The sequence below is a fragment of the Eulemur rufifrons genome, chromosome 28 (genome assembly GCF_041146395.1).
Source record: "Eulemur rufifrons isolate Redbay chromosome 28, OSU_ERuf_1, whole genome shotgun sequence".
Taxonomy (NCBI): Eukaryota; Metazoa; Chordata; class Mammalia; order Primates; family Lemuridae; genus Eulemur; species Eulemur rufifrons.
Genome location: NC_091010.1, coordinates 45,923,369 through 45,943,467, shown reverse-complemented (window position 1 = coordinate 45,943,467; position 20,099 = coordinate 45,923,369). Strand labels below are relative to the sequence as shown.

General features: G+C 39.0%; 1 protein-coding gene across 3 annotated transcripts in view; it reads left to right on the top strand.

Moving 5' to 3' along the window:
- Positions 1–20,099, top strand: part of HPSE2 (heparanase 2 (inactive)) — a 526,089-nt gene that overhangs the window by 481,717 nt on the left and 24,273 nt on the right. For all 3 annotated transcript variants that reach the window (XM_069460602.1, XM_069460601.1, XM_069460600.1), the window contains one exon: positions 18,224–18,369. In XM_069460602.1, coding sequence (XP_069316703.1) covers positions 18,224–18,369 — 146 coding nt within the window. The remainder of the gene's footprint in view (positions 1–18,223; positions 18,370–20,099) is intronic.

Below are 20,099 nucleotides of genomic sequence, written 5' to 3'. Positions count from 1 at the left end.
TTAAAATCACATAAAGCCTGAAATCAATGAAAATATTCTAAAAGCCATTAGATATAGAGATTCTTCTTAAAGGATGGATCTTACTTTGCACCTTGAAGCCCACTTCACAGTAAGTCCTGGATCCACTTGAGTTTGGGCTTTGGGGAGCAGGGTTTGAAGTCCAAACAAGCTTAGCTGGACCCTGTAAAAGCAGAAACAACATATTCTACATTTAAAAAGTAAAATGTGAGGTTACTTGGGACCATTTCTTTAACATCAGTTTTTCAGTCTCTCTGTAGATGGCCCTAGGGTCTGTAAGTTGTAGCCTAGCAATTGAAGTTTGCTCAGGCATGAGGAGAAAGATGGAGGAACTGACCTAGTTATCTGCAGCCAACATTTATTTTCCGCAGGAAAGATCCTGAACTTAGAAGTGCCTCAACGGGCCAGGCACCATGGTTTCCACCTGTAGTCCCAGCACTTTGGGAGGCTGAGATGGATCTCTTGGCCCCAGAACCAGCCTGGGCAGTGCATCAAGACCCTGTCTCTACAAAAAATATAAAAATTAGATGGGCATAATGGTGGTGCACACTATAGTTCTAGCTATTTGGGAGGCTGAAGCGGGAGGATCACTTGAGCCCAGAGGTTCAAGGCTATAGTGAAGTATGATCATGCCACTGCACTGCAGCCTGGGTGACAGAGCAAGACTGACCCTGTCTCAAAAAAAGGGGGACCGGGCCGGGCGCGGTGGCTCACGCCTGTAATCCTAGCACTCTGAGAGGCGGATCGCTGGAGCTCAGGAGTTCGAGACCAGCCTGAGCAAGAGCAAGACCCCGCTACTAAAAATAGAAAGAAATTATATAGACAGCTAAATATATATACAGAAAAAATTAGCCAGGCATAGTGGCGCATGCCTGTAGTCCCAGCTACTCGGGAGGCTGAGGCAGCAGGATTGCTTAAGCCCAGGAGTTTGAGGTTGCTGTGAGCTAGGCTGATGCCACGGCACTCACTCTAGCCCAGGCCAAAAAAAGGGGGGGGGGGCGCCGGAGGGACTCAAGCATAGAAAACCCATCTCCAGTGTTCAGTAAATGTAAAGGGGGGTGGCCTCTTCTCCCTACCCCAGTTGAGTTCTGGGTAAATTTGTCTTGCAGAGGATGAATTAATAGACAGAACCACTTTGGTCATGCTTTCCCACCAGTTACACATTGTAGCCATTTCAGGTTCAGCCATGCATGCCAGATTGAATTAAATGCTTTTTTAAAAGTCTCCAAAGCAGGAAAACATCTTTCTCCGACTGGTATTTTTTTTTTTTTACATATTTGTTAATGAGTGTCTGCGCAATAAAGATGTGGTCTGTAGCTTGTTTTCCAAGGAGGAAATTTGGCTCTCGTAGATGTTGCTGCTACTCAAATATAGTTTAATTCTTTAATTGAAGCAGCTGGAAAATAGCTTGTGGACAACACAGTGTTCCACAGGCTTTCCTGGAGCTGTCTGCATGGAGACCACCTTGACTTGTGTGTCCTGAATCCCCTGAGCTGTCAAGAAAATGTCTCCTAAAGGGCTGGTTGACCCTGCCGTTGACCTGTTAAAACTGTGGTTAAGTCTGCGGCCGACTTCACAGACTCTAGTCTATTCTTTGGAGTCAGAAGCGTGCCAGCATGATGCCACCCTGGGCAGAGGAGTCTGCCAGCTTCTCTCCAGCTGCCCTTCTCCAGGGGACTCAGCTTCTGTAGCTTGCCCAGAAGTCAGTGGTTATTATAAAACCTCTTCTTTAAGCACCTCACTTGTACTTTAACTTTCCTGACTCGTACAAATACTTTTGATGCAGAAAAGCTTAGTTGGTAAAGAGGGCAAGAGTATTTGGGGAAAAAAAGGACTTGCTTAAGCCCCTATAGATGTGCATTCCTCTGCCCACCGACACTCAAAGGAGGAGTCCACTAAGGAAGGAAACATGGGACCCTAGGGATAGCTCAAAAGCTCTACTTAGAGACTTTCCTGGCTTTGGCTAACTAAGCAGTGAGCTTTTTAAGGTATGAGACCATGTCTTAGTTATTTCTGTGTGTCATGTGTCCAGTAGCTCACAGGTGCTCAGCAAGTGTTGACTAATTATGACAATGACAATGACAGTGATGATGATGACATCTAGCCAAAGAGTCCTTCTAATGTTTATCCATTCATTTCTAGTCAAGTTAGGACCTGGCCTCTGATCTAACTCTAAGATTTTGGGGCACATACGTAAATGGTCCCCAGCTTTCGCAAAAAAGTGCCACTATTCATTTTTGGCCTTTGTCTTTTTTGCCCACATTCGCTTTCTTTTTTTTTTTTTTTTTTTTTTTTTTTTTGCATTTTTCCCCTATCAGTACCTTATCCTCTGCTTGTCGCTGTTTGAGTTCTGTCTTATCTGCGTTGGACCTTGTCTCCCCATAACTCAGCCTTGTGAATATATTCAGATACAATACATGTTGTGCAGGCATTTACAGATGGTTATCAGCAGCAACATCTGCTAATATTTCACAGTGTCTAGTACTCACCAGGCACCGGGCTGATCCCTTTACGTGCACTATTTTATTAATTCTCACAACAACCTGGTGAGATAGGCCTAAGTATTATCTTATTTTATAAATGAGGATGCTGAGGCTTAGAGGGAAAGTACTTGTCCAAGGTGGTAGTCTCACCCAGAAAGTGCTGAAGTTGAACTAGAATCCCCGTCTAATTGCTGCCACCCACATTGCAGCTTGCAAAATGATGTAGAAGAGGTCTTATGACTGAAACGAAACCTCTGCACCAGCAGCCCTCTCACCCGCACGAGGCTACTCTCCCTGAAAAGGTCGTATGCATTCAAGCCCAGTCTTTAGTTACTGCCTCCCAAGTTGCTTTTGACCAGCTCCAGGTAAAAGCTGTAAATCACATTCAAGAGCCTTCCTTGTTTATCCTTATTACTTAGCCACCTGTTCTCACTGTGTTTTGAGAGGTGCTAAGGGAATATTCCAGGGCACTAGACACGCTGGAGGGAAGGTTTCCCTCACTCCTACTCTGTGGGTAATAGGCAAGCACTGAGGAAGAAAACATTTATGCACAGAAACTGGTTCTACCTGCCAGGACTGGACCAGGCACGTTCCCAGGCCTCATTTCATTCGGTGTTCGCCACAGTCAGGCAAGGAAGGTTTCTATGGTTGTGGAACTTGCAGCTTAGAGTAGTTGAGTGACTTGCAGTGAGCACCGGTAAATAAGAGTTTTAGCTGGAAATTCAATCCAGGGTGCCTGACTCCAAAGCCCATGCTTTTCTGTCTCTACTAGGGGTATACAAAAGCATCCAGAAATCCAAAGTGGTCCAAGGAACAAACTCCATTGCAAAGACAAAGATTGTAATACAAGCATTTCATGCTTAGAAGCTTTAGTTGGTTGGGTGAATGGAAAGCAAAGTTCTTAAGGCAACATTAACAAAATATTAGACATTCTGACATATCACCATCAAACATAAAATGTTAGGTTAATAGGTTACTTTCTCCCCTCCTTCTCCCCAAGTAAACAAGTATCATGTGTCCACGTGTATTTTTATGAAACACTCCATGATGTTGTGTGGGAGGAGAATGCACCGGTGTTTTCCATTTGCCACACTCTAGGTCAGTGGTTCTCTAATTGAGGAGGTGGAGTGGGGGTGTGATTTTGTTCCCAAAGGACATTTGGCAATGTCTGGAGGCATTTTTGGTTGTTACAACTAGGAGAGGGATGTGCTACTGACATCTGGTTGGTACAGGCCAGGGATGCTGCTAAATATCCTACAACTCACAGGACAGCCCCCCACAGCAGAGAACTGCCAGCCCCAAGGCATCAACAGTGCTGAGGATAAAAGCCCTGCTCCAGGTCTTAGATCTGGAAAATGGTGTGCTTTCTCCCAGGTTCCTGGGGCTCTAAAGCAGGGATGATTGCTATTGTATTTTCTTGTGTTTGGACTTCTGAAACTAGGAATCTCTCAGAGAATCAGGGAGACCCTGAGGGATTTGAGAATTCGGCAATCCTAGTACAAAGCAGGAGATTCCTTCTCACTTATTTTTTCTGCTTGCTGAACACCCCCTGAAAGCTGAGATTTTGGCAGCCAGCTCCGTTCCTCTTCACTGCAGTGCGCAGTTGGTCATGACATTTGTCCCAGGTCTGTTCTTCGTGTTTCAGCCCCCTCCTCACAGTGCGAAGGCCTGGACGATGGCCTTTATGCCTGGAGCTCTGGCTCTGCTCAGGTGTTCAAAATACAGTAAAGAGGGGTACAGGGAACCTGGGGGGCAGTTCAGGTGAAGAGGAATGCTTTGCCTCTTGCCTTTCCCCGCATATATTCAGCCAGTGAAGTGTGCCCTCCCAGTTACTAATTCTCACAGGAGCATTCAGAGGAGGGGAAAAAAATGAGACTGACTTTTATCTCCAGGCAACAGTGGCTCTGAATTTTTAAGGGAGCTTCACAGTGAAGTCACCAATTAAATTAATGAGATAAGATGTTTTTCCCCCTTTGGCTGCATACTGACATTTTACCCATTTCATCAGGCTGGTGCTTTTAATTCTAGCAACACTTTTTATTTATAAATTCAGAGAACTACAATAGTGAGATTTATCTACATAATTTTACTATATTCATTCATTAATTCAACAAATATTTACTAAGCACCAACTACATACCTAGACACTGTGCTAGGTGCTGGGGTCACAACTGTCACTTTGGTAAATTGCTTAATATCTATCGCTAAGCCTTAGTATCTTCATTAGTAAAACAGGACAAACAATAGTGCCTCTTTATAGGGTAGTTTTCTGAATTCAGTGAAATAATATATGTGAAGGGCTGAGCACATCTTAATCACCAATGAATAGAGACAGAAAGTAGAATAAGGTTATCAGAGAATAAGAAATGTTCGTTGATGTTGTTATGAACAGACATGGACTCTGATCCCACTGAAGGGTCTGGTCAAGAAGACATTCAAATAAATAGGCAATTAGCAGGAGGGGGAAACTGCGGGGTTCCACAAGGTGAAGTACAAGGGAAACCCTGCCTGGACTTGGGAGTTCAGAGAGGCTTCCAAGAGTAAGTTTCACTGGAGCCAGTGGGGAAAAGGGAGAAATTGATACATTTGGGTATTTTACATATTGAGTCTGAGGTACTTGTAGAACTGTAGGAAAGGCTATTAGAAACACAGAGCCTTTTTTAAAAAATATACCTTTGAAGAGCAGAGAAATAGACAGAACTACCATTTTAAGCCTAAGGAAGTTATTAAAGGAAATATGAATATGCATCTTAAAAAATAAAAACCTCTTTTCTCATTTTAAATGTTAATTCTTAGAAGTTTAGAAAATATTCTTAAAAAGAAAAAAAAAAAAAACAGAAAATGAACTATAATCTTACTACCCAGAGACAACTACTATTCTCATTAAGGTGTATGTCCTTCTGGTTTAACTGCACAGAGATGTGCTTTATTTGCCCTCAAAAATAGAATCACTCTATTTAGAGTCTAATCTTTATCTACACACTGTAATGAACACTTTTGACAGTATTCAATCATAGCTGAATCATTTCCCAAAAGAAAATCCAGATGATGTAACCAGAGGAGGAAGAACTGATATTAAAGAACAAAACCAACAACAGCCACTACAGCCATCTTCTGTATAAATCTTTGCACACATCTATGATTATTTCTTTGACATAAATTATGAGAGTGGAAATGTTAGGCCAATGGATATGCAGCAATTAAGACTTTGATGCATATTGCCAAGTTACTCTCAAGAAAGTTTATTTCTGAAATTCTTTATTTTTTTTATTATGGTGAAATATATATAATGAAGTTTGCTATTTTAACAATTTTTAAGTATACAATTCAGTGGTATTAAGTACATTCACAATAGCATGTAATCATTTCCACTATGTATTTCGAAAATTTTTCATCACTTCAAATAAAAATTCTGTAACCATTAAGTAAGAACTCCCCATCCTTGCCTCCTCCCAGCCTCTGGTAACCTTATTCTACTTTCTGTCTCTATGAATTTGCCTATTCTAGATAGTTCATGTAAGTAGAATCATAAACAGTTATCCTTTTGCATCTGGCTTATTTCACTTAGCATAATGTTTTCAAGGTTCATCCGTGTTGCAGCATTTGTCAAAACTTCATTCCTTTCTTTGGCTAAATAATATTCCATTTTATGTATATGCCACATTTTGTTTATCCACTGAACTGTTGATGGACACTTGGGTTGTTTCCACCTTTGACTGTATTGTGTATAATGCTGCTGTGGACATTCATGTACAAATACTGTATCTGTTCAAGCCCCTTTTTTCAATTTTGGGGGGTATATACCTAGGAGTAGAATTTCTAGTCCTGTGATAATTCTGTTTAACTGTTTGAGAATCACCAAACTTTTCCATAGTGGCTGCACCATTTGGCAATTCGTTCTTGATACGAAACACTAGAAAATGTTTCATTGGCATACCAGTCCTTGATGATCTGACTATCCAAGTTGTTGAAACAAGAATAGTTTAAATGCATTTTTTGCCAAAAATAACTTTCACTGAAAGCATATATTTGGCATTTTTTACAGCAAACTTATCAGTTCTGCCCCTGGCTTTCTGACCCAGGCAACATCACCCACCTTTTTCCAATGAGCACATGAAGGCCTGCCTTTGTAAACGTGTCTGCAAGCTCTGGAGTTCTGACTTCACATCCCAGTACTTCTGGTGCCCCTTGTGTGATGACCCTCTGGTCTGTAGTTGTAGGCCTGCCCTTCGTAGGAGGGAGAAAAGCATCAACATCCTTGAGCATGAAAGACCAAGTAGAGAAAGGTGAGGTGTGGTAAGGGGCCAATTCATGCTAAAACCACAGGTCTTTTGTCTTTAACCAGCAGGCAAAGGGAAGCCATTTGACAGTTTTAAGTAGAGGAAAAATGAGTTGGAGGGGATTTCATTCCCTTTAGAAAGGGCAGCAGGGGAAACTACAGCTTTCAAAACTTCCAAAGATGCTTAAGTCACATGGAAACTTTCTGGATCTGCCTTGCCGCTCCCTCTCTGTGGAGGAAGTCGGAGCAGCGGAGTTCTTTCCCTCACATGTTGGCTCTGGCATCCTGCCACATTTGGTGCAAAAACCAATGGTAATGTTCCACCTCATTTCTTCTTGGCTCTCCAAGGTCAAATATCTAGATGAAGAGTGGCTACTAGTATACCATTTGTGCCTAGCAGAATTAACTAGGTTTTTGTGACTTTGTAAGTCACACAAGAAGCTCCAGAAAGGAAAAATATTTGTCATTTTGCCATCACGATTCAGTGCGTGTATACTTCCCAGATGCAAAACATATTGAGATTAAAGAAGCTCAGGCACCTGCAGCAAGGCCTACCAGTGCTGAGGAAAACCATAACCTTTGAAGCTTGCACGGTTATCACTTTACTCTCATTCAGTCCTGGAAGCCTTCCCATCAACTTAAGGAGGTGAATCTTCATTTGATCATTCATTCAATCAAAGAACATTTATTAAAAACAGTATCTATGGCTCTGGGGATGCAAAGCTCAAGGAGCTTCATTCCAAACATCCTTAACCTTCCCAAAACACACACACACACACACACACACACACGCACATACACACGCACACATGTGCATACACACACCAGTTATGTTTTCAGGGTAACTTGAAACATAGCTGTATACATAGTAGAATATTTTCATGAGGCTAAGAAAAATCTTTTAAGGAATAAAGAGAAGAATAAGCAACATTTATTACTTTTATGTATCAGGCACTGTAATAACTGTTTCTAGATATATTATCTCATTAAATCCCTATGAGGAAACGGAGGTTTTGAAACAATAAGTCATGTTCTAGGATTTGAATATATATCTTTCAACTCTAAGCAAATTACTTCTCTACTTTTGTTTCTCTGTGAAGCCTTCTCCAAATTCCCACAGTAACAAAAAATAGTTTCCTCCTCTGAATTACCAAAGTACTACAAGTGGTTCTTGCTCATGCGGTGTTTACTTTAGTCAGCCTCATTTTACAGAGAGTTGTTTACATGTGTTTTTGTCCCTAAGTCCCTTATGACAGGAAGTTGCCCTGTTCATCTTTGCACCCTCAGGTTGCACACAATACCCTCCACACCATTAATATGTGCTCAGAAAATGCTTATAGAATGAAAGGATCAACTTGTATTCACAGGTCTCAGGGGGTGAGTCAGACCCTAGGGTCAGAGCCAAGGGCCACGGCTCAGCCACCCCCCGTCTCACCCCTAGCTCTATAGCATATCGTCAGGGGTCTCCAGGGCCTGCAGTTTAGACAACCCAGTTTGCAAGCCCAAACCCTGATCACACCTCCATAAGCAGGTTCCCCTTGCCATGTTTCTGCCATAGCAGTGCCACTCCAGAGTGCGGTCTGTTCACAGGAAGCCAGACTCCAGGTTGCAGCCTGTGCAGGTCCTGGCAACAGGCTAGAAACTATCTGAGCAGAGAATTCTGGGATCCTGAGTACTCAGAGCATGGTCTAGAAAGGGGAACTAGCTCAAGGTGGGTGTGTCCTCTGAAACAAGTATCCCTTTGCCTAGCTCTAGATCATTGGAAATGGTAAATATGAGAAATAGTGAGGGAAGTAAAGTGGACAAAGATAAAACATTTCAAAAATATGCATCAAATTCATATGCAGTAAAAATGATTTAAAAAAAAAGAAACTTCAGAACTATTGTTTGTTATTACTATTACTCTAATTCTTTTTTCTTTTAGCATGTTCTTTACGTATTTATCCCTGGCATAACTAGATAACACTAAGCTTTTGTAGGCTGGGGTTGGGTTAGGAGAAGGTGGGACTGAGGATGGAAGGGAAATACTGCGGTGGTTACTGTGCTGCCAGTAGCCATACCGTCCTCCAAGTCAAGGATCTGAGCATTTAAAAAGCTATGAATCCTGTTTCATACTCATTCTCTGTATCTTGGTGATTGGTTAATCACCAAGTCCTATCAATGTTATCCACTAAGTATCTCTCAAATCCCTCTTCTGTCTAATTTAACTTCTTCACCTTAATCAAAACTATCATCTCTCTTCTAAATTAACGTACTAAGTGGTTTTCTCCAATCCATTTTCTACACTTCTGTGAAAGTCAGCTTGCTAAATGTAATTGAATAATGTCACTTTCTCTCTTTAAATTCTGCATTGGCTTCCTCTTTGTTTTAAGATGAATTCTAAAATCCGTAGGTATACATGAACTGGTCCCACCACCCTCAGGTTGTCCCTCTCTTGTCCTTACTTGCTGAGCTCCAGCTGAATTGGCCTGCTTTCAAATTCTCAAACACACCAAATTCCTTCCCATCTCAGAGCCTTTGCAAATGCTTTCTCTTACCCAAAACACTTCCTGTCCCCTCCCCTCTTTTCCTCAAATCTTAAATGTCACTTCAGGAGAGACTCCTTCTCTCTCCCCATCCCCCATCTTGGTCACATCTTCTGTTATATGACTTCATGGAGTTCTGCTCTACCCCTCCATTATCATTAGCACTATCGAAAGTAATTGCCCAACTCATCAGCTTAAGGACCATCTTTCATGCTAGGTTAGAAGCTTCATGATGGCAAGAACTGTATATTCACCACTGTCTCCTCCCTAATGCCTAGCACAGAGCCTTAAACCTAGTAGGCATTCTGTAATTGACTTCTAGCGCCTCCTATAAGCAGGTACTCTATTTGGCACTGGGCTATAGGAATTGGTGCAATAGTCTTAGACTCAAGAAACACACAGTTCAGCAATTAATCCAGTAAATTCTGTAACCCTCTGTCAGTTTCTCTTTTCCCATTTATTTTGGTTCAATTCACTCTGTATACTGCTTTGTCTAGCTTTCAGACAGCAATTGACTTTTTGACAAATACCAAAAAAAAAAAAAGAAAAGATTTAAAATCTCTGTCTTTTTAGTGTCATCTGCTATTAGTTTTCCCTCTCCAACTAATAAATGGACACTATTTTTCTTCAACCTCTTTTCATTTAAAGAATGTATTTTTATGTCTGTCTTCCTCCCTTGAAAATTGTAATGCATTCCTTCCTTTGGATTTTTTTTATTATTGACATAAAAAGCCATTGTATTTGTCTTCCTTCTTAATGACTTATTGTCTGAAAATTTCTCATTATATTCCATCTTTCATGCCATGTCTTTTTTGTTGTTGTTAGATACATATATATAGTTTTTATTTTTTTCCTATCTGTTCTATGCATAAATGTAACTTTTTCTGCTTGTCATGTCATTGCCTTAAGAAATATTCAGGATTCATTTCATTTGTTTAATTTTATTTTTGATTATATAAATGGCATATATTTATAATAAAATAAAGAGAGAAAAGAGGAGGAGGGAAGGACAAAGGGAAGCAAGAAAAGAGACGGAGGGAAAAGAGGGGGAAGGAAATATAATTTGATTCTGCTGAGAGCTGGTTTACATGAGAGAGAGAGATAAAGACAGAGAGAGAGGGAGGATGAAGTTTAGAAAAAAGAGTTAAGATAGAGAACTGAGAGAAAAGCAAGGATGAAAAAGGAGTCTGAAAATGGTACATGGAGCTCACTAAACGTGAAAATTGCACATTCACCTTGGCTTTTAACTGACTTGCCAAAATAAAGCACAGCAGGTCCTCAAATAATGTCCTTTCATTCAATATAATGTTGATGAGGGGAAAAAATTGGCTTTGTTATATGTTGTTTCACTTAAAGTTGCAGTTTCCAAGAACCTATTGATGACATTGAGGACATACTGTAAACTTAGTATATGATAAAGATGGGCTCATGGATAGGTTATTCACTATATAATACCACAATAACTATTAAATTACTTATAAAATAACATAGTACTGTACATCAAATAATTTCCAATAAATTAAAAGGTCAAATTTTCATACGATAAGATAAAAAGAAACTAGAAGAAATATGAATGAAGATGTATCTGAGCTTTGTATGTGGGTGGACTATCTAAGAATAAAAGAAGATCATGAAATCAAAAGAAAAATATTGATTTATTTTCCTATAAAATTGTTTTAAATTCTCCATGAAAATAATCATAAAAAGTGATAAAAGTCTAACTACAAACTTGAACAAAATGTATCATATACAACTAAAGGATTCTTACTACTGCTATAAAAAGATATGTTACAGTGCATTCTGGAAAGATGGCAGAGTAAGAAGCACCAGGAATCTGTCTCTTCACCTAGACAAAAATTGTACTGGCAGAATCTGTCTAATGTAACTATTTGGGAACTCTGGAGTTTATTAAAAGGTTGCAACTTTCAAAGGAAGGCTTGGATGCTGAATTGCAGTTAATTTTGGACAGTTTTAGCTCTTAGCTCTGTAGTGGCTACCCAGCCACCACCCTTCAGTCCCATAGCTGGCAGCTGTGCATGTGTTCCTGCAGCAACTTACATACAGCTTGCAGGAGCCGGGGTGGGCAAAAAGACCCTGTCCTCCAAATACCAGGGATCTCTGCTCTGATCTTTGATTGCTGCGTCTGATCACAGAGGTGCAAACAAAGAGGCAGGCAGCCATTGTTGTTGCATCTACCCACACTGTTGTAACTCCCTCCCCCTCTGGCTAAAGTGACTGCAGAGGACTTAAAGGGCTGATGACCTTTACTGTTACTCCTTTCCATTTTTCTCTCTTTCCTTTTGGGCACTAGACATCAAGACAGGAACATTCAAAAGCAACTGTATATACAGGAAAGACTAGAAAGTGATCATGCATACCCAGGAAAAGGTGCAGACTCAAAAAAAAACTACAAAGACGTTATGTTTACCCCTCAGACTGATCCTTGGCATGGAGCCTACAACAATTTTAAGAAATAAACAAAAACAACCAAAATACTGCAAACCCTGGGAAAGGGGAGAATGGGATTTTCAGAGTTACCACATTATTAGATTCAAGTCTCATTTTCAAAAAAAAAAATTACAAAGCATACAGAGAAACAGGAAACTATGAACCATTCAAAGGAAAAAAATATCATTAGAAACTATCTTTGAAAAAGATCTGATGGCAGATCTACTTAAAAAAGACTTTAAAACAACTGTCTTAAATATCCTAAAAGAAGATGTGGAGAAAGTCAAGAAAATGGTGCATCAAGAGAATGGAAATATCAATAAAGAGATAGAAAACCTAAAAGAGAACCAAAAAGAAATTCTGAAGGTAAAAAGCACAGTGACTGAAATAAAAGTTTAATAGAGGGATTCAAAGACAGATTTGAGCAGCCAGAAGAAAGAATAAGCAAACTTAAAGGTTGGACAATGGACATGATCAAGTCTGAGGAACAGAGGAAAAAGGAATTGAAGAAAAGTGAACAGAGCCTAAGGGACCTGTGAGGCACCATTAAGCAGACCAACATAAGTATTGTGGGAGTCCCAGAAAGAGAAGAGACAAAGGGTAAGAGAGAATATTCAACGAAATAATGGCTAATAACTTTCCAAATTTGATAAAAGATATGAATATAAAAATCCAAGAAGCTCATTGAACTCCAAGTAAGATAAACTTAAAGAGAGCTACACCAAGACACTTTATAATTAAACTTTCAAGGCCAGAGAGAATGTTGAAGGCAGCAAGAGAGACGTGACTCACCACATACAAAGAATTCTCCATAATATTATCAGCAGATTTCTTATCAGAAACTTTGAAGGCCAGAAGACACTGAGCCAATACATTCAAAGTGCTAAAAGAAAAAAACTGTCAACCAAAAATCCTACGTTCATCAAATTTTTCCTTAAAAAGTGAAGGAGAAATTAAGACATCCTCAGATGAAAAAAAAAAAGCTGAAAGATTTTGTGACCACTAGATGTGCCCTGCAAGAAATGCTTAAGGGATTCCTGCAGTTTGAAATAAAAGTACACTAGACAATAACTTGAGGTCATATGAAGAAATAAAGATTTCAATAAAGGTAAATATATGGGAAATTATATAAGATAGTATTATTGTAACAACAATTTTTAACTCTACTTTTTGTTTTCTACATGATTTAAAAAGCTAATACATTTAAAAATATATATTAGTCTAAAAGTCAATATTATTGTAACTTTGGTTTGTAACACCATATTTTGTTTCTACATAGTTTAAGAGACTAATTTACTTAAAAGAATTATTGTTCAGGTCCCATTTATTTATTTTTGTTGTTGCTATGATTGCCTTTGGGGTTTTCTTCATAAATTCTTTGCTTCTGCACAGCCAAGGAAACTATCACGAGACCAAACAGACAACCTACAGAATGGGAGAAAATATTCACATGCTACACATTCAATAAAGGGCTGATAACTAGAATCTTTATAGAACTCAGGAAAATCAGCAAGAAAAAAATCAAACAACTCTATCAAAAAGTGGGCAAAAGAAATGAACAGAAACTTTTCAAAAGAAGATAGACTAATGGCTAACAAACATATGAAAAAATGCTCAACATTTCTAATCATCAAGAAAATATACATCAAAACCATGATGAGATATCACTTATCTCCAGTGAGAATGGCCTTTATCAAAAAGTCCCAAAACAATAAATGTTGGAGTGGATGTGGAGAGATAGAAACACTCATACACTGCTGTTGGGACTGCAAACTAGTATAACCTCTGTGGAAAGCAATATGGAGATACTTCAAAGAGCTACAAGTAGAACTACCATTTGATCCAGCAATCCCATTACTGGGCATCTACCCAGAAGAACAAAAGACATTCTATAAAAAAGACATCTGCACTTGAATGTTTATAGCAGCACAATTCACAATAGCAAAGATGTGGAAACAACCCAAGTGCCCATCAATACATGAGTGGATTAATAAAATGTGGTATATGTATACCATGGAGTTCTATCAGCCACAAAAAAACATGGTGATCTAGCACCTCTTGTATTATCCTGGATAGAGCTGGAACCCATTCTACTAAGTGAAGTATCCCAAGAATGGAAAAACAAGCACCAGATGTACTCACCATCAAACTGGTTTAACTGATCAATACTTAAGTGCACATATAGTAATAACATTCATCAGGTGTCGGGCAGATGGGAGAGGGGAGGAGGGGATGGGTATATACACACATAATGAATGCGGTGCGCACCATCTAGGGGATGGACACGCTTGAAGCTCTTACTCAGGTGGGGCAAGGGCAATATACGTAACCTAAACATTTGTACCCCAATAATATGCTGAAATAAAAAAGAAAAATAAATAAGTAAAAGAATTATTTGTGTATTTTTTGGGGTGCACAATATATAAAGATGTAGTTTTGTGACATCGACCACTGAGTAGGGTGAGGCTAGAGCTGTAAAGGAGCAGAGTTTTTGTATGTTGTTGAAGTTAAGTTTATATAAATGCAAATTAGAGAGCTATAATTAGAATGTTAAATGTAATTCCAATAGTAACCACAAAGAAAATAGTTATAGAATGTGCACAAGAGGTAATCAGAAAGGAATTTAAATATTTCCCTACAGAATATCAACTAAACTCAAAAGAAAACAGTAATATAGGAAATGAGGAACAAAATAGTTATACAAAATATTGACAACAAATGGCAAAATGACAGAAGTAGTGCCTGCTTATCAGTAATTGCTTTAAATATAATTGGATTAAATTCTCCGATCAAGACAGAGGTTGACAAGAAGGATTAAAAAAGAAAAACAGTATTCAACTATATGCTGTCTATGAGACACTCACTTTAGATACAAACAGATTGAAAGGATGGAAAAAGATATTCCTTACAAATAGTAATGAAAAGAGAGCAAGGATGGCTTTACTAATATCAGACAAAATAGATTTTAAATTTTAAAAAGATTATAAGAGACAAAGAAGGACATTATATATTAATAAAAGGTTCAATATAGCAAGAAGATATAACAATTATAAACATTTACACCCCTAATAACAGACCATAAAAATATATGAGGTGAAAACTGACAGAGTTGAAGGGAGAAATAGACAATTCTATAATAATAGTTGGAGACTTCAATGCCCTATTCTCAATAATGACTAGAAAAACCAGACAGAAGACAAGTAAGGAAGTAGAGGCATTAAACAACATAATAAACCAACTGGATTCTAACAGACATATACTGAACACTCTACCCAACAACAATAGCATCCACATTCTTCTTGTTGCACATGAAGCATTTTTGAGGATAAGCCCATATGTTAGGCCACAAATTAAGTCAATTGTGATATATATATATATATATATATACACACACATACACACACACACATATATATACACATATGCATATTTATACACACACACACTGGTATATTATTAAGCTTTAAAAAGGAAAGAAATTCTGACATATGCTACAACATGGATGAACATTAAGAACATTATGCTAAGTGAAACAAGCAAGTCACACAAAAGACAAATACTACATGAGTCTACTCATATGCCATACTTAGAAGAGTCATAGAGACAGAAGGTAGAATGGTTGTTGCCAGGAGCTGGAGGGAGGAAGGGAGGAATGAGGAGTTAATGTTTCATGGGTATAGAGTTTTAATTTTCCAAGATGAAAAGAGTTATGGTGATGGATGGTGGTGATGGTTTATAACATCATGAATTTATTTAATATCACTGAGCTGTACATTTAAAATGATTAAGATGGTAAATTTTATGTTATGTAGATTTTACCACAATAAAAACACTGGGAAAAAATATTGGTCATTAGGAATTAACTCTATCAACTTCTTTTATGTACCTATCTCAAAACCTCTTTAAAATTTTACCCAGGTATCCTCATCTCCTTTCTTAGAGAATGGTTTGGCATTTAGCTTACCCATAGTGGAAAGCAGACTGGTTTCAAGTTAATAAATCTGAATGTATATTCAAATTTACCGTTCAATAATGATGAAGATCACTTAAATTGATCTCTCTGAAGTGTATTTTTTTATTTTTACATAATTAGTATGACTTAAACATAATAAATATCTTTTTCCTAAATGTGAATGGCTTGCTTACAAACATGTCTTCCCTTAAGTGAAAATTGCCCTGACAACAAAGATCATAACCATGACTAAATGCAAGTTTGAGAGCAAATCTGTTTAGCGTTTGCAAATTACCTAAATAAAAACCAGGGTGTTTGTGATAAGACATTGGAATGAAGGATAAGAAAAAGAGGAACAAATTGCAGTGAGTTGGAATTGGAGAAATAGAAGTGTTTTGTGCTTTTGCCTTTCTTGTCTTATAAATGCTTTGAGAATGTAGAAATCAGAAATTAAATCACAGTAACCCTTTGTACTAAAACTAAAGGTCCCTTCCAGATTCTATACCCACCCTCCATGTTGAATTCCTTGTGTCTTTACCTAATGTGACTTTGTACTTCACAGAGTGAATGAAAGTGTTGTACAGCCATTGGAGGCCAGGAGATCCCTATTTGCTTTCATGGTCTACCACTGACTAGTTTTGTGGCCTGAGATGTACCTTAAACATTCTGAACCCATTTTCATTTCTGTAAAATAAGAATAACCCCTATTGCTATTATTATTAATAATAATTATATCAGAAGAGCTACTGAGAAAATACCAGGCTAATAGTAGCCAACTTAAATATTAAAGTTTTTACTTTTGTTATTTGAAAGAAGGTATGTTGCAAATCAGCAAGAAAAGGGTGGAAATCCCATTGGAATGTGACAATCACTTCACAAAGTAATAATCGATAACACAGAAATTGTAATCAAAGAAGAGAAAATTAAACCAATGACATTTTTTCCATCTATATGATTGACAATGATTGAATATTTGTCATTTTAAATATCAGGAGACCATATTTAACATCCATCCTAGGGCCACTTAAGATAAATGGTTGGGCAAGGCTACTCAGGGCATATTTGGAGCTATTCTAGTGGCAAAGGGGCTTTGAGACTTTGTTCTAATTTATATAATTCACCAGACATTTTAAACTGGCTGTTGTTATAAGTGACCAAGCAAGCCTAAAAAGATCATCAGAAAGCTTTTGCCTGAGAAGATGAAGGCTAAGAAGACATGGATGATATCTTTAAGACATTGAAGAGTATGTACTAAACTGTGAATGTTCACTGAATTCTAGAATCGGCTGGGGGTGGAGGTCCTAAACAAATTAGGAATCCCTGTTTTATACAGTGGGTTATAAACACTGAAGTCATTACTTCACAATAGGTTATAAGAATTTAAACAATAGAAATGCAAATTATATATTCATATCAAATACAAAAAAAATATGGTAATAGTAAATATAATAGAAATTAAGGTGGTAATGGATAGGCTTTTATAAGTTCAGATAAATGTGTATGGGGGCTACAGAATGAACGTTTATTAATCAATTACAAATGGACCCTGGAATGGTTAAAACATCACATTCTTTTTAGTTTATAATTATTCTTTTTATTGTAGAACTATCGAGGATGGGCAAGAATTAGCACCATAGTTTGCAAACATTTTTCTGTTTGCCTTTTTGTCTCTGGAATCGACCACTCTGGTCTCTGGCCTGGAGAAGTTTCATCTCTTTCCCACTGCACTAGTAGTCTTCAGTGACAACATTTTGAAAATGACATTTTTGTTTTCTCATATTGGTAACAACCCTAAGGAATGGAAATTTTCCATTCTATAATTAAACAGAAGTCACAAGCCAGTATGAAAGTAGTCACAGGAAAAGAAAGTTGAAAATTTAAAGTCCCAAATGGTTGTATTAAATATTTCATATGTGAGAAACTTTGACTCATTTGTTCATATACTGTTCTGGGTCTGTTCCATTTACCTATCCCCATTTAGTTTAAAAGGCCACTTTAGGCCGGGCGTGGTGGTTCACACCTGTAATCCTAGCACTCTGGGAGGCCGAGGTGGGAGGATTGCTTGAGATCAGGAGTTGTAGATCAGCCTGAGCAAGAGCGAGACCCCATCTTTACAAAAAAAATAGAAAAATTAGCCGGCATGGTGGTGTGCACCTGTAGTCCCAGCTACTCGGGAGGCTGAGGCAGGAGGATCTCTTGAGCCCAGGAGTTTGAGATTACAGTGAGCTATGATGACACCACCGCACTCTAGCTGGGGTGACAAAGGGAGACTTTGTCTCAAAAAAATAAGAATAATAATAATGAAAAGGCCACTTGAGACAGCACCCACTTCATTATCAACCCAGAGTCAGCGCTGCATTGGGGTGACCATGCTTGTAGGGTTAGGGTCTCATTGGTCATGACTCACTGTACTCCTGGTAGAAACTGATTTCTGGCCTGTGTGTGTGCCTGTCGTGTTTACTCAGAACATCTGCACATGCGTTCCTTCCTTGACTCTTTGCCTGTCTCTTCCCCTCAGGACTACTGGCTCTCTCTCCTTTACAAGCGCCTGATCGGCCCCAAAGTCTTGGCTGTCCACGTGGCCGGACTCCAGCGGAAGCCACGGCCAGGCCGAGTGATCCGGGACAAACTAAGGATTTATGCTCACTGCACAAACCACCACAAGTAAGTCTTCACAGAGGTGGCACAGAAAGGCCACCCCTGAGGGGCTTTGGTCCCTCTTAGAATTCCAGGCCATTTGGAACCCCTTCACAACTCATCTCCATTCACTTGTCTTCACTCAGAACTGCTTCTGGAATCACCACATCTGCTCTTTGCAGGTTTCAAATAATTTCTGATACATAGCTTTTCCTCCAGTAAACTTCTCTTCTCATACTTACAGGATTTGTTCACAAAAGGTTAATAAAATACATGCCATTTGTTCAATGACTTATTCATCCAACAAATTTTTATTGGGCATCTTCTCAGTGCCAGTTGATACAATGCCCACAAGGCTTTTTTGTGTGCCTAAGTCTGAGCCAAGGCAAGAGGTATAAATTTTTTTCCTATGATCCACCAGCAGAGCTTCAGAAAATAAATTTCCATTTCTAAGATCCATGCTAGAGAGCTATCTCACTAAAAAACTAGCCCTAGATCAGTGTGTCTCAAACTGGGGGTTCCCAGAACTAAAGGAATGCCCAAAGGTAGTCATGACAACTTTAGAGCCATCTTCAGTATTTGAAAAATCTTTTCAGCTTTTTAAGTTTGAGAGGCTAAACGAAATCTGGGCTGCTTTTTTGCCAGGCTGAACCTACAACAACCCAGTGTGGTAATGTGTGATTATACTTCTCTTTCTGATCTGAAGCACTAATTGTCATTAGAGTTGTCTTTAAAACAAACAGAAAAATTAATTATCAGTAAAGTTTGACAGATAAAAAATTTTAAAGCTGGAAGACTGTAAGGGGGAAAATTTTACACTGGGCCTAAAGCAAAACCTATCTGGCCAAATATAGCTTTCTTACATCACTTCCTGTTTAAGGCAGAGTAGGCTGCCCTGGAAAAGAGAATTCTTTCTGTTAACACAGAGAAAACCTGGGGGGGTTGGGGAGAGTGGGTAAGCAAGTACCTCCAGCCAGACCTTCATTCCACCCCAGGCCTGTCAGGGGCTGATCAAGGGGAGTGGATAACACAGGGAGCTTGGAGTGGTCAGGTTACAACAGATGCTACTTCTCCTTCCTTGATGAGAGAGGAGCCAAGCCAATTAATTTATCATGATAAGGTTTTTCAAAGAATCACTCTGAGCAGAGGGGGGCCAGGGGCCAGTTATCTAGTCCATAGATACAAGTGCCTATTGTGGATGAGGGGAGGCTGGTTTGGGCAGAGGCCAGAGGCTTTCAACATCCCTTTTGCTCAACAGGAAGCTCAATCCAATACCTGACAGAGAGTGACTGCTTTATGGCCTTGGCCTGGAGTTATCTGATCATCACACAAGGCAACATTGTATTCCTTGTCTCTGCCCTGACTCTGAGGTAACCACCCAAAAGGTGGATCCTCAGGCTCAAGAGAGAAAAATTACTCTTGGCATCTTCTATCCCTGTTGGAAAGTACATCAGTCTGTGGTCTTTATACTACTAGTCTGAGGATCCAGGGAAAAAATATCTGGTACTCCTACCAGCAGGTGCTTCTCTGCTTTCTGTTCTGGAGGATTTGCAGGATTTGCGTGTCCTCGCAGAAGCCTCCTCACATGGTCTCATTCTAGTGTTCATCCTAACGTCCTTTGACATTCTCATGGGAACTTGTCATTAATATTCTGCATATACCATGAACGGAGGGTCAGTGTCTCATTCATTTTTGTATACTTGGTGTCGAATACAGTGATGGACATGAAGAAGGTCTCAGTAAATGTTTGCTAGATG